Genomic DNA, 14,831 nt, shown 5'->3' with positions numbered 1-14,831 from the left:
TTTTTCCACTTCTGTTGTCAATGGCCACCCAAGAATTTCCTCCATTCTGTTCGAGCATATTATAGGTTGTTTAACAACATGGGTGGATCAAGGATACATTGTATAATTTATAGAATATGTATAGGGAGTATGTATCTTTTATAGGAAGATTTGTTACGTTCATTACCATTTTATATTTCAATTTCAAGTTCTTTTAATATAAAAATGTAGTATGGGATGAAATTTATGAGGAAAAATTTTCTACATAATTTAAATCTGTATGAAGAATTGAATAAACAAAATGTAATTTTTAGAATTTTATGGATTTTCTCACTTCAAATATATATAAAAGTTAGTTTTCTATAATTTTCTAGCTTTAAAATATATGAGATTGAAAAACTTCAAGGGATGGAATTGATGATATTTAGTTTTATACCTCTGACAATAATTTGATAGTGAATTGTTTAAGTCCTGTTTGTATGTTCATCCGTTTATATAAGGAATATGATTTTGCCTCAGCAAGTTTGCATGATGATTCATATTCAACCACATGGTGCCCTTGCAAAAAAAAAAAAAAAAAAAAAAAAACGAACACAAAAGTACTGTGAAAGTAATTGTCTTCTTACCTGAAAACCATCATAGATAAAAACATTCAAAAGTAAAATAACAAAAATACCAATCTCCAAGGAAAATTCAAAACGGAAAGTCCGTAATCAAATGGCAAAATCAAAAGCTCAAACACATCAAACGAATGGATAACAACTGTCATATTCCTGACTTGGTACAGGCATTTTCTTATGTAGAAAATATTGGATTAAACCTGGTTTTATAACTAGCTAAACCTCTCACTTGTATGACAGTCACATAAAATTCCATTATAAATGTATTGACCGCGATATGTGAACAAAACAAACAGACAAAATAGGTTAAAATGCCAAATAGGGGTACAGCAGTCAACATTGTGTTATAATCTTAATCACTATAAAAACAAACAAATATGTAACAAAGAAACACAAAAAGGCATATAGACAAAGCACTTTAGCAAGAATGAAAGACAACTATACAAAATTTAACATAGCACAATAACACAATGACGGGATGTATAAGTACAGAGCCACGTCAAATGGATATCACCAAAAACAGACCAAACAGTAAAAGTAATATTCATAAAGACGAATAAAAGAATGCTATAACACGTTATTAAGACGATAAACAACGTCAGTACCCTGAATCTTTACTTCAAGACCATCGTATATTATTTGTGAAGTTGATACGAAATATTTGTCAACAAGGTCTTGTTACCTTCCGATGAACTTTTTTAGAAAAAGGACGAGACGTTCTTTGACATACCCCTGGTTCATCAACTTTCTACTCAGACACTGTGTCATCTCCTTTTGTGCTAATTATACCCCCGCTTTAAAAAAGGGGGGGTATACTGTTTTATTTGTGTCTGTCCTTCCGTCAGTCCGTCCGTCCCATGAATATTTTTGTCACATTTTTTTTCTCAGGAACTACTTGACAAGGATTTCTGAAATTTGGTTTCAGGGTTTATATAAGTAAGTTACACCATGTGATGCGTTTTCAGTTTCATCACTAAACAACTTCTTGTTTACCGAACACTTGTATTATTTTACACGTGATAGCCAAGTTGAAAATTTTCGTCACATTTTTCTCAGGAACTACTTGACAAGGATTTCTGAAATTTGGTTTCAGGGTTTATATAAGTGAGTTACACCCTGTGATGCGTTTTCAGATTCATCACTTAGCAACTTCCTGTTTATCGAACACTTGTATTATTTTACACATGATAGCCAAGTTGAAAATTTTCATCACATTTTTCTCAGGAACTACTTGACAAGGGTTTCTGAAATTTGGTTTCGGGGTTTATATAAGTCAACTTTACTGTGTGATGCGTTTTCAGATTCATCACTCAACAACTTCCTGTTTACCGAAATATATTACGGCGGGGGTATCATTAGTGATCAGTAGCTCTCAGTTTTACTTGTTCTAGTCCTTCTTCTACTTAAGTTATCGACAACTATTTGTAGGCATTGTTTCCCTTACAGACCATTTTTACCAATTTTAATTTTTTTGCCTTTTCACTTTTATACTGTAAATTCAGAAATTATTGCGAGGTTTTTATTATTGCGAATATTGCGACTGAGTGAGAACTCGCATTCAGATATCCGATACATATATCAGTATGTATATTTTCCAGAAATCGCAATAATTAATCTCGCATTTATGTCCATTCTTCAAAAATCACAATAATAAATGCAAACAATAATTTCTGAATTTACAGTAGATGGACAAATGCTGTACAGTAAAAATGACCATTACAACAAGATAGACAAAAATTTTAATACAAGAAACCACATATTGCATATTATGTTAATTATTTGAAACCAGTGTCTTGTAATTATAAAGTTTAGGAAATTATAGAACCAATGCATGCATATATACTACATTAAGTCCTCTATGCACGTTTTAACATTTATTACAAATCTATAACCTATTATTGACAAAAAATATTTAATTCAGTGATTGTTTATAGCAAGTTTATTAACTTTCAAGTTTGTTGCCAAAGTTTATCAGATAGTGACATTGATAAACAATCAAGACAGAATCATGGATCACGTGAAAAATAAGTGAATTGATAGAGCGATGTTAACTTTTAAAAAAAAATTTCATGCATTCCCATTTGTTAATTTAACTTTTCTGTAACAATTGTTTAATGATTTGGTGCATTTAATTTGTTCTATAAGAATCAATTATTACTATTAACCTTCCAGTGCACATTTGTTTACTTTCTTTCATGACGGTTTTCCCCTCACACTTAGAACTGTGCAGTGGCCAAAGTTCCAACAAGAGATCTCATAGTTTAGGTCACTGCAAACGGAAAAATGTCTGCGATTAGAGTACAGAAAGACAATTATTCAATAGCTGTACATTTCTGAAGATTTTGATAAGATAAAGGAGTTTCTTTTACGATGAAATTTACATACACTTGTTTTAAAGTAAAACTTAGCAGTTCAAGTACTTAAAACATGTTCCAACTTTTTTAAAGATTTTAAGTATCATATGACTATAAACTGAACAGCAAGATAAGAATCTTGCTTACATATTGCCGTTTAGTTCATGATTTTGTATTCCATTTTTCAATTCAAATAAGAGTTTATGTAGCAAACCCAAGACTTTGTCATATATATGATCATCTATACATATGGCAAATCCTGTGTATGATTGTGAGCTTTGCTGATAGTTTTACTAGTATTTACAGAATTTATTATTTAAGCTTGTCCTTTTTTGACTTGTTGGTCAAAAATTTAATTCCGACGCCATTGATGTGTAGAAAGGACCTTTCATTCACCAATTTAGTCCTGCAGACTTGTAATTTTGTGAGTCGGTCAAGTTTACACATCACTATTTTTCTTGGATATAACTTTATTACCATATATAACAAAATAAGAATATTCTGATTTGTTTTTAACAAGACATTTTATGTTTTCACAGACTGAGGGATGTTCATAGTTCATTTACCATCACATCAACAGTGTAAACATGAGTGGTATTTGAAATAATCATGTATTTACCTTTTATCATTGACCCGTCATTATCTGGTAACCTCTTGTTTACATATTAACATATTAATCTAATTATCACCTGGACAAGGTGTTTGGCAGGTACACATTTTGGTGTATTGGAGTCATATAAGGTCATTTTTAAATTTTCATGTACACCGGAGTTTACTTTGAGACATGCTGAGCATACAGCTGATACTTTTCTATATGGATGAAAACCCCTTTAAAAGCTGAAAGTACTTGTTAATTGTAAACTTCTAAAAATTGGTGATCTATAATTTATATTACTAAGTAGTAGCCAATTCTATCTAAGCAATTCCTGTGTTTGCATTTGTCATAAAGCTCCAAAATCTTCAGAAACCCCTTGACAAATTTCAACCAAGCTTTGCCTGAATAATCCTAATGGTATTAAGTGTTTTTGATCTCTTCAACCAAAAAACATTGTTATAACATGAGGGTTAAAAGGCAACTAATTGTCATATCTTGAAAAACTTGAAGAAAAATATTAAAAAAAAGTTTGACAGTTTCTTGCACACTTTCCTGGTTTTATGTTGGTCTTTTGAATCATTGATGTTAACCACACGTTGTCCATTTACTCAGGTCATCTCATGAACCCATAAGGATAGGATTTAACTAGAAATGCTCTTTTGGTAAAACTGAAGGGATACTAGATCTGATATACCATATTAAATTACTCTTCCAATTTTCTTATGTTCTGCTATTCATTAGGAGCTTATCTAGCTTATAGTTGTGAAACCTATTTGTTTTGATAAATTCTGTATAAAGTACAACAATTATACTATTTGCATTTCCCTGTATGGTGCAGCTTCATAATAAATCAAAAATAGTTTGCCGATTCTGATTCTTGGTCTGCCTCAGTTTGGCCAAGCCTTTGTTGTGGTTGGCTTTTATCAAACAAAACTTTTGCTATGTTATAATGCATTCAAGAAGAAATGGTTATTGTAATTTGTGGTAATTCATTGCTGTCTGGTGATCAGATGACTTAAAAAACTGAAGCATAGAACTTCTATAGAATTTGAATTATTAATATTTCAGCTTAAACATGTCGGCCTGAGGTAATTAAAAAATGTAGCATGGGTATGTGTAACCTTGAATATTTTGTTTTTTGAGGGGAAATTTTTGTCTCCAGTTTTTATCCTGGAAATTGGTCTAAATTTAAGTTGCCCCTTCAACATGCATTATATGTAGAGATAAATTGATGTTTAATTTTTCCCAATGTTTCTAGATTGTACCCAAAAATAATTTTCAATGCTTATTGTTCCATCTTCATGACAAATTTAAGAAAAAAAATCATCCTCAATTACCTGACCTTTAATTCAAATGTTTGCCCTGAACAAATCAATTACTTAAGCTTGACCTTCAATTTAAATGTTTGCCTTTTGTTAAGAGTTGATATGGAATTTGGACATCTGATCCATTCAATGAGAATTACTTTGCAAACAAGACCCTTAAAGATTCACTGTTTGTTATTATTAAAATTTTGTAATAACAATTGTTTACTTGTAGATGGTCTATGAATTATTGACCTCTTAGTATTTGATAATAGCTGTGACATTGATGGCCCTATTATTTTTATTTGCAATTGCTTTCTTGAACTGCAGCTAAATGGCTAAGAATCTGGCATAACTGGTCACCTGACTTAACAAACAACCTTTCTGTTATTTTTCGTGACTTTTGAAGGTAGAAAAATAAAACAAATGTAAATCATTGTGAATATGTTAACTTGTATCTTCCCTTTTATAAATGTATCAAGAAAACAAATCAATCTCCACAAATACGGCAAGAAAGAGATAAACGCAAAATAAAATATCCACGAAAAAAAAGTTGGTTTACAGTTATGAAATTATTATTACTGCCATGTTATTATTGTATTTTGTTTAAAATGTTTAAATGAAGGTCCAGATATGACCAGTTGACTATTATGTGACTATTAAGTTAAAGTCTTCCTACTTATCACATTAGTAAATTAAAAACTCATTCTGAGTAGAAACATGTGAAATATTCACATCCATACTGATTCATATCCTGTTGTAGATATCTCTTTACTGGAGATCTAGATATTTTTTTTTGTACTACCCTAACCATTGTCAATTGTGATTACAGGAAGCTAAGAAAGATGATGGAAAGGCAAAGAAAGGTGGAAAGATGGCCAAGGTAAAATATCAATAAAAAAACTAAATATTTATTCTTTTCATACAAGAAAGCAATGTTGAAGCCCTCTAAACATTCAGATACAAAGACACTTTGACCATGTCTGTTACGTCTTGCAGTTTTCAGTTCACCCCACATGTTTGATCCTCTAAGAAACACTTGGTTTTACTTCTTTAGCTTGCTCTTACCTGGCTTGGTACCATGATGTCCAAGGTAACCAGTCGACAAATTATATAATCCGGAGTCAAAAGTCGGTAATAGGAAAATAGTCTATTGTACTATTTGCATCTGTATTGTTCACCTTCATAATAAATTGAGGGAAAATCACATTTTTCTTTGATTGGTAGATTTGCCAAAGTCTGCATGCAGCCCTATAAAACATTTAAATAACTGGTTTACCTTTACCCAAGAAAATACATGTTATTGCTATTTGTCCGCCATTACTAGACATCACAAAGGTTCCCGTCAAATTTTGACATCACAATAGAAAATGTCTGACGCCACAAAGGAAAAGTGATTGTTGTATGACGTCAATAGTTCAAGTGTCACAGATTCCCAAATAGCGATAAGGTCTATTGAACCCTATTGTGATTTAATCCAAGTTGAACAAACTTAATCAAAATTTCAAAACATCATCTCCATATAGAAAAGAATAAAAAAGCTGCATTTTCAACAACCAAGTATACATATAATTCTATTCTGTTCCTGTCAGTAACTGTGAATAGACTCAGATCTGTACTTTGTGTCTATTTTGATGTTAGGGATATATAAATACCCTAAAGCGCCCAGTCTGTGTTTTTTTTAGGGTGTATTTCTGCTTTGTATTGATCTGATGAGTCCTTTTTAACTGATTTTATAGTTTGTTCTTATGTTGTGCTGTAACACCACTGTCCCAGGTTAAGGAGAGGATTGAGCACTCACAAAACAAGTTTAAGACCTGCCACATTCTTTATGTGCCTGTCCCAAGTCAGCAGCCTGTAGTTCAGTGGTTGTTGGTTCAAGCTCCTCATATTTGTATTTCGTAAATTGTTTTGTTATACATTAGGCCGTTAGTTTTCTCAATTGAATTGTTTCTTATTTTTCATGTCGGGGCCTTTTATAGCCAACTATACGGTATGGGTTTTTCTCATTGTTGAAGGCAGTACTGTTGCCAATAATGGCTTACATCCACTTTATTTGAACTTTGGTGGATAGTTGTCTCATTGGCAATCATACCACATCTCCTTATTTCAATATAGAACTACAGAATCTGAATGACTTGTGAAAAAGCATGCTTTGATATGTGCCAAGTGGGGAGACCTGTGTGTCAAAAGCAGTTTTCAATATCTAATCAAGATTATTGCTTTTGAAAGATGTGGGCTGAATAGTTGGAAGATGGCAACCAAACATCATTATAAAGTCTTGTCAGAAAAAAGTCAAAATTTGGTTTCCAACATTGATATTAGTGTCCATATATCGGGTGTAATTTGTCCAGAGTTGACTAGGTTATTAATGAATTTTAGGTACTACCAAAGATTACTATAAACAGGACATTCTCTTATAGACATAACAGAAACTTCAACCGCTGACAAGATTTTTCTGATTGTTACAAAATGAATATCTTTGTTCAAACAACAACAAAATTGATGTCCATTTGTTTTCAGCATGTGTCAGATTAGTGCACAGCTTAGTGAATAACTTTTAAAACATTAAATCTGTTTATTATACACTAAAATTATTTGAAGTGGATCAAAACTGCAAATGTGAATTGGCACCAATTTCTACTTTGTTTAAAGTGTGAAGCTAATTGATAAGTGGGCATTTTGAAAATCTTAATCTCAACATAAAATAGAATGACTTGCAAACTTTGTATGTCTAAAAAGCAAGGTGTTAGGACAACGGGAAGCTGGTACCTACTGTATTTAATTTGACCCTTGTCATGATGTTGAAATGCACAGTAGGGGGCAGTCCACACATATCTTTTAGTCATATATACATAGCTACAGACATGAAGATTTGTGTGGAGCATTGTAAATAGTGAGTTTTCATCGCTGGGTATCTCTTTCCCCATTTGTTTATTGAACACTTATGTTTAACAGATTACTGTACTCAGACTGACAATAAACCAACAGATTTACTAGGTTGTTAGAGGCCATTGGTCACTTGTTTATCTCTCAGTTCAAAGAAGAGATTCATGAAAAGTGTGATAAGGCATCAATCGTGTAAGACTTTAAAGGGGGACAACCCAGCATGGTAATTTATGGCCTTGGATTGAATTACCAGGTGTTTTATTGATATTGTTGAAGATATATTGTGGTTGCCTCTGTATTTGGTAGATCCTGTGCCAATTTCAAACTATGACTTGTGGTTTATATAGGTTTATTGTGTTTGAACAGGTGATGGACAGGCACACATTTAAATGTTCAAATCAATCTTGTTTTATATAGATCTATGGAAGGGACAGTGGAGAGTCATGATTTATCTTTGGAAATGTATTTTTGCACTTGAAGATCTAACCTTCTTGTACAGGACAGAATGATCTCGATGACAGTGTGAATAAATTCTGGAAAACCACCTTAAAGTCAGGTTCATTCAGAAGTATTAGGAGTGATTTTTATCTGTTAGGCCGAAATTAAAAATATTCCAGTTTGCCCAAACCTGACCCATGATGACTGGCTGTGGGTAGGTAGGTAGGCAAATTCTTTTTTTTTTTTATCAGAATTTGCATGAAAATATTAAAACAGTATATCTTTTTTTTCCGTCAAACCTTTGTAGAGACATTGTCAATTCCTGTACAACCTCAATAGGTTCACTCATGTCAGGCTCGAAATTTTGTAGCCCACTCTTGTCGGATACAGTAACAACGACTTCATCGGTTTTCCGCATGTCCATCTCATCAGGATCGGCAACGTCATCAAAAACATCATTCCAGGTTTTCTTATTGTTAAAGCGATAAAGCCTATTAGACACAATAGGCTTTATTTTTTGGTTTATTTTAAGTAGTACAGATGACGACAGCGTAAAAAAACTGTCTGCCATTTCACATGTTTTACTTCTTTACGTTCGTTAAATCTGTGACAGAAGATAAAAACCGAGAACATGGAATATATCGATTAACTGCGCCTCTTACACGCTTTCTTTTAATCGTATTCACAGTTACTTTCAAACGCAAAGACGACGAACATTAAGTTTTATACGATGACGGAGCGAACACGAAAAAATCCGGAAAAAAAAAAATTCTTCCAAAAACGGCAAAAAAGAATTTGAGTCAGCAGTTTTATTTTTGGGTCGGTCGCGTTTGGGCAAACATACAATATTTTTATTTTGGCCTTAAATATTTCATTGTGCCTGTCCAAACTGTTTAGCATTTCATTGTGCCTGTCCAATCTGTTTAGCATTTCATTGTTCCTGTCCAAACTGTTTAGCATTTCATTGTGCCTGTCCAATTTGTTTAGCATTTCATTGTTCCTGTCCAAATTGTTTAGCATTTCATTGTGCCTGCCCAAAAACCCTGAAATCAGATGTTCAGACTGTTTTCAGATATTTGTTGTCTTGAAGATGGTATCTTGCTAAAATGGTTGAACATCAAGAGTGAGCTACTTCTGTTGTCAATTATTTATTCTAAAGACCTCTTTGTAAATTTTGGCCTCCATGATGCTTGGGGATTTACTTTGAATTGTATGTGTTACATTCCTCAGAACTGATTAAACAAAATTATTGATACAAAATATTTGTTAATGTTGAAAAATAAACTAAAAATTATTTTAGACAATTTGCTATCAAATTTCAAGGAATATATTAATTTGAACTAAAATTAAACTACTGTTATCATTTAGAAATACCGGGAAAATAATAATATCCAACATGGTTTTTAGTGTAAAGATGCATAGTTAAAAATGGATAACTCATACCAGTTGACCTCGTTTGACCTAGTTTCAGTCCTTGGATTTCCAAAACAATCTTTTGTTCTCTTGTTAGCCTTCTTTGCAGATATTGAGTTGATATTTTGTATATAGTTGTATTATGAGTAGTTGTAGATCACATGCGAGTTTGGTAAAGATTGACCAATTTTTGACTGAAATATTACCATTTTACAAAATGCCAGGTATGTGTGTAGTTTTTTCTTAGGTACAAGATATATTCTTTGTATATTTGTAAATTTTATGTTAAATAGCTCCTGTGGAATAAGCTATTGGATATACAGTCTAAAACACAATTCATCATCTGCAAACTTGACAGAAAATTCTAAGCCTCTTAATTGTTCCGTTAATTACTGAGAAAGACAATGGAATTGTTAGCTAGATGATGAATGCAATCTGTGATATCTTTACCTCTGAACAAAAATACTTGTGGTCAGATTACAGAACAAATTGATCATTCAAGTTAGCTGCATTACTGAGAAGACTTTTATAATTTTCCAAAAATTAGCTTAGTTTTATCTGAAGAAATTGTACCAATATTTGTTCACTGTGCCGCTCTCCATGACTATTTAATGATAGACACAACTTGTCAACACTCTTGAGAAAAAGAAGTGGTTTTCTGTGTCCTTAGGAGGTCGTTAATTTTTTTCAAACAGTCCGATTAAGTGTTTAGCTATGGATTAAAGGTCCCCTCTCTATTGCAAAACCTGGATCAGTTCTGCATAACTCCTGATAACATTTTGTTACAGGGCTTTATGTAATGTCGTAGATAATGTATTGACACAGTGCTAGTCTAATCACACTGCCACACTTGAGGTTCATGGCTCCATCGTTGCAGGGGGAAAAATTCAAAATCCTCTTCTGCAAATCTCCGATTACAGCATGTCACTGTGGAATGTGACAGGATTTTCTGTCAATCACAAGCTATTTTTGGTGCAAAATTAATGCAAGAAAGTTAGATAAGTGTTGGAAGTCAATGTCAAGCCTCGTGCTCTTATCGGTGGCCAATTCAGGATTAAGTAAATAGGAAATTGTTGATTTATTGTCGATTAAATGATTAGGGTTTTTAAAAACATACCCCCTTGAATTTTCAATAGAGTTGCGATCTAGTTTTGTTGGGTCGAAAAAGAAACTATATTATTGGGATGAGCCGTTTCATCAAATATTTTATTTCCTATCCATAGCTTTTTAAAACAAATGACAACTAGCAAATTTACACGAAAACAACTCAATAAATGAAATTATTTATATTCAAAAAGTTGCAAGGTTTAAATAAAGAAATATTTCAGGGTTTACATAAATCGATCAAAAGTACATAAAAAACATTAACTTCCCTTTGATAATTACTTTTAAAGAAGGGCTTTCTGCTAATAGAATAATCTTTGAATAAGTTCGATAAAGATAGATATATGAAAGTATTTCCTTGAAAAGAGCTCTTGGGCTTGTATGTGTAAGTACAAATGTATTTGGCACAAACTGCTGTTGGCCATTTTAATTTTGTATTGCACAGATATGAAATTAGAGATGAGCATTAATGGCATTGAGCTTTGTAACCTTTAAGCTTAAGACTAACATTTTAGGAGTTTATGAAGGCTAGGTATTGACACTTTCAACATATTCAGAGAAACAGTTGGGTTGTAAAAGAATTTTTTTTTTAAATTGCATAATCTGTCATTGTGTATTGATTCGATTTGAAGTAAAGCTACATCAAAACTTTGCATTGGGAAATTATTTTAAGAAATATAAGTTGCTTGTTACATAAACTAGTAAATCTTGTATTGCTCTACGACCTTGCATTTCGCTGTTGTGTTGCAGGTTAAATGCACTTTCTTAATGGTATACTTCCCGATGGTGTACAAATTTTTATCAATGACCCACATTTTTTATCATGGATAATTTATTATTTTTAAACTACAAACATTCCACAGTATCATAGCATTTCTGAATTTCAACTTGAAAATTTCATTCATAAAAATACTGGTTGGAAAAGTTAATCAAGCTAGATTGTTTTCAGAAATCTTGAATGAACTAAAGATGTCTGTTTAAATGTTAATTTTTACCCCATGCAAAGAAAAACAAATGGAAAGAATAGATTTTTGTTGAATGATTTTGAATCCTATCAGATCTTGGTCTTCAAATGAACTATTTTAAAAACATTTGTTACTTTTTGGATGATATATATATAACTCTATTTGAATACAAAAGAGTTAGAATTTAGAAAAGGTTGAAGGAATTTTCTTTGCTAAGAAAAACAAATATTGGGCATCCATACTGTATAAAAAGTAAAATGAATATATATAAAGTATCTATTATGATACCAAAATGAGATTATGATAGAAGTTAGTTAAGGTACAATTTTGGGATGGTGTAACATCCTTAGGTTGTTCGGTCATATTTTTAGTGATGCATGGTCAAATGGTGGCAGATTCTCTGTACATTTTAAGACATATAAACAATTTATAATTACTAGATGTTCAATGAAACTTCTGCCTGCTCCAGCTTATAAATTCTAGTTCTGAAGAAGAGTTGTGCAACAGGAGGTTATTTGTTTTCAACAATTGTTTTTTAGAAGGTTATGAGCTTACTGTAAGTTTTGATTTAAAATTTTTAAACATTTTAGTCATATCAGGAAGTAGACAGGAGTGAACACAGGTTGTATTACATCAATTTTTATGGATTATGGCCCTTTGCACAATGAGTCTAGATGAAGTTATAAATGCTTCATTCATAGAAACAGATAATATAAAGAGTTTAAAATAAAACTTTCAGAAAAAGTGTTAAAGGTTTGCCTGTTAGATAAACATGACTTACCTCATGATGATACACTGCAGTTATCCATACAATTTCTTTCTTAAAAAAAATATCTGCCTGAACTACTCTACTCCCAAGGCCTCATTTTTGTCGAGCCTGTGAATTTTGGTCGCAGAAAGCTCAACATAGGGATAGTGATCCGGCGGCGGCGTTAACTAACTTCTTTTCTGTCTGTCATATGTCCACTGTCCTTGACCTCATTTTCATGGTTCAGTGACTACTTGAAAAAAAAGTTAAGATTTTTTGTAATGTTAATTTCTCTCTTATTATGAGTAATAGGATAACTATATTTGGTATGTGCATACCTTGCAAGGTCCTCATGCCTGTCAGACAGTTTTCACTTGACCTCATTTCATGGATTAGTGAACAAGGTTAAGTTTTTGTGGTCAAGTCCACATCTCAGATACTATAGGCAATAGGTCTACTATATTTGGTGTATGTAATGATTGTAAGGTGTACATGTCCAACTGGCAGATGTCATCTGACCTTGACCTTATTTTCATGATTCAGTGGTCATAGTTTAGTTTTTGTGTTTTGGTCTGTTTTTCTCTATACTGTATGCAGTAGGTCAACTATATTTGGTGTATGGAAATATTTTACGATGTACATGTCAGTCTGGCAAGTTTTATTTGACCTTGATCTCATTTTCACGGTTCATTGCTCAATGTTAAGTTTTTGTGTTTTGGTCTGTTTTTCTAATACTGTATTTAGTAGGTGAACTTTATTTGGTGTATGGAAATATTTTATGATGTACATGTCAGTCTGGCAGGTTTTATTTGACCTTGACCTCATTTTCATGGTTGATTGGTCAATGTTCAGTTTTCCTGGTTAACTTTGTTTCTTAGATACTTTAAGGGAGTATGTCAACTATATTTGATGCATGGAATGATTTTACGGTTTACATGTCTGTCTGGCAGGGTTCATCTGACCTTGACTTCATTTTCATGGTTCATTGGTCAGTATAGAATTTCCATGGTTTGGTCTGTTTCTTTTATACTATAACAATAGGTCATCTATATTCTGTGTATGAAATGATTGTATTAAAGGTGTACATGTATTTCCGGTTTGGTTTATCTGACCTTGACCTCATTTTCTTGGATCATAAATGTTAATGTGATACTTGTAGTAAAACTTTATATGTAGGACTATCAACATAAAATCAATGGTCAGTATAGTAGGCGAGACATTTCAGCGTGTGCACTCTTGTTGATTTTCTTAAACATTATTGTGAGTTCAATAATGGTTAGAGTACTCAAGTTATTCTTTTTATCTTTACAGGTCTCTCCAAAGAAAGATGCAAATTCCAAGAAAGCAAAGAAAACCACTAAAGCCAAGTAGATAGTATTACATCTGATTATGGACTTGATAGTAAAAAAGTGCTGATATTTTCGACATTTTGTTTAGATTAATAAAATTTTCAGAACATTTTTATATATTACTTTTTTATAGATTGATCAACATGAAGTAGAACCTTAAGATTATAAGGCTCCACCAATTCAAAGGAGTCTTATAGTTATCATGTTTCCTTGTTTATCAGTTGATAGTTATGCTATTAATATTTCATTTTACCCCTACTCTACAGAGTCAAGAGTATATAGGAATCCTCATGTCTGTCAGTCACACTTTTGCTTTTCAGATGATAAGAGAACTGCTTTTCAAATTGAGATTTTAATTGCCTACTTTGTACCATTAAAGACAGGTTTTTTTTTTATTTTGGTTGTTTTTTACTTTCACTCTTGAGTTATGGTACTTAATTGTAGGAAAAATTCAAAAGTTTGTGGTTTCCAGATATTAAAGTAAAGAACCCCTTTTTGAAATTGATTGAAAGTTTAATGGAATGTTATGAACTACTAAAGACTAGGTAAGTTTGATTTTCCCCCCTTTACTAATCAAGAGTTCAAAGTACTTGATTGTTGGAAAAAATACACATTTTTTTTTGTCTGTCAGTCGTTTTGGTTTCCAGATAAGTAAAGAACCACTTTTTGAAATTAATTTAAATTTAAATGGTGTTTTGGAGCGCTAAAGTCGGGTCAATTTAGATTTTTGTTGTTTTCACTTTTACCATTTCAGAGTTGTGATACATTATTTTAGGAAAAATTCTAAATTTTGTGGTTTCTGAATAATAAATGGAGAGCCCTTTATAAAATTGATTGTGGAGTGTTTTGGACCACTAAAAACAGATTGTTTAATTTTTCGTGGTTTTCACTTTTACCATTTCAGAGTTGTGATTCTTGATAGTCGGAAAATTTTGTTTTGTTATTACTGGATGACAAATGGAGAACATCTTTTTGAAATTTTAATGGAATATTTTGGACCACTTAACAGAAGTAGTTTCCCCAAAACTTCAAAGTCCAAAGCATACCTCAAGGTTATTCGAGAAAGATTGGTT

At 32.1% G+C, this 14,831-nt stretch overlaps 1 protein-coding gene across 2 annotated transcripts in view; it reads left to right on the top strand.

Annotated features, from left to right (window-relative positions):
• The window catches only part of LOC127735403 (mitotic apparatus protein p62-like), a 54,288-nt gene extending 40,419 nt beyond the window's left edge, over window positions 1-13,869 (top strand). For both annotated transcript variants that reach the window (XM_052245581.1, XM_052245582.1), the window contains 2 exons: window positions 5,685-5,735; window positions 13,721-13,869. In XM_052245581.1, the coding sequence (XP_052101541.1) occupies window positions 5,685-5,735; window positions 13,721-13,780 (111 nt within the window). In that variant the 3' untranslated portion in view covers window positions 13,781-13,869. The remainder of the gene's footprint in view (window positions 1-5,684; window positions 5,736-13,720) is intronic.
• Window positions 13,870-14,831: the final 962 nt, after the last annotated feature.

Source organism: Mytilus californianus, unplaced genomic scaffold (assembly GCF_021869535.1).
Source record: "Mytilus californianus isolate M0D057914Y unplaced genomic scaffold, xbMytCali1.0.p SCAF_3, whole genome shotgun sequence".
Lineage (NCBI taxonomy): Eukaryota > Metazoa > Mollusca > Bivalvia > Mytilida > Mytilidae > Mytilus > Mytilus californianus.
This window is presented reverse-complemented; position numbering and strand designations above follow the sequence as displayed.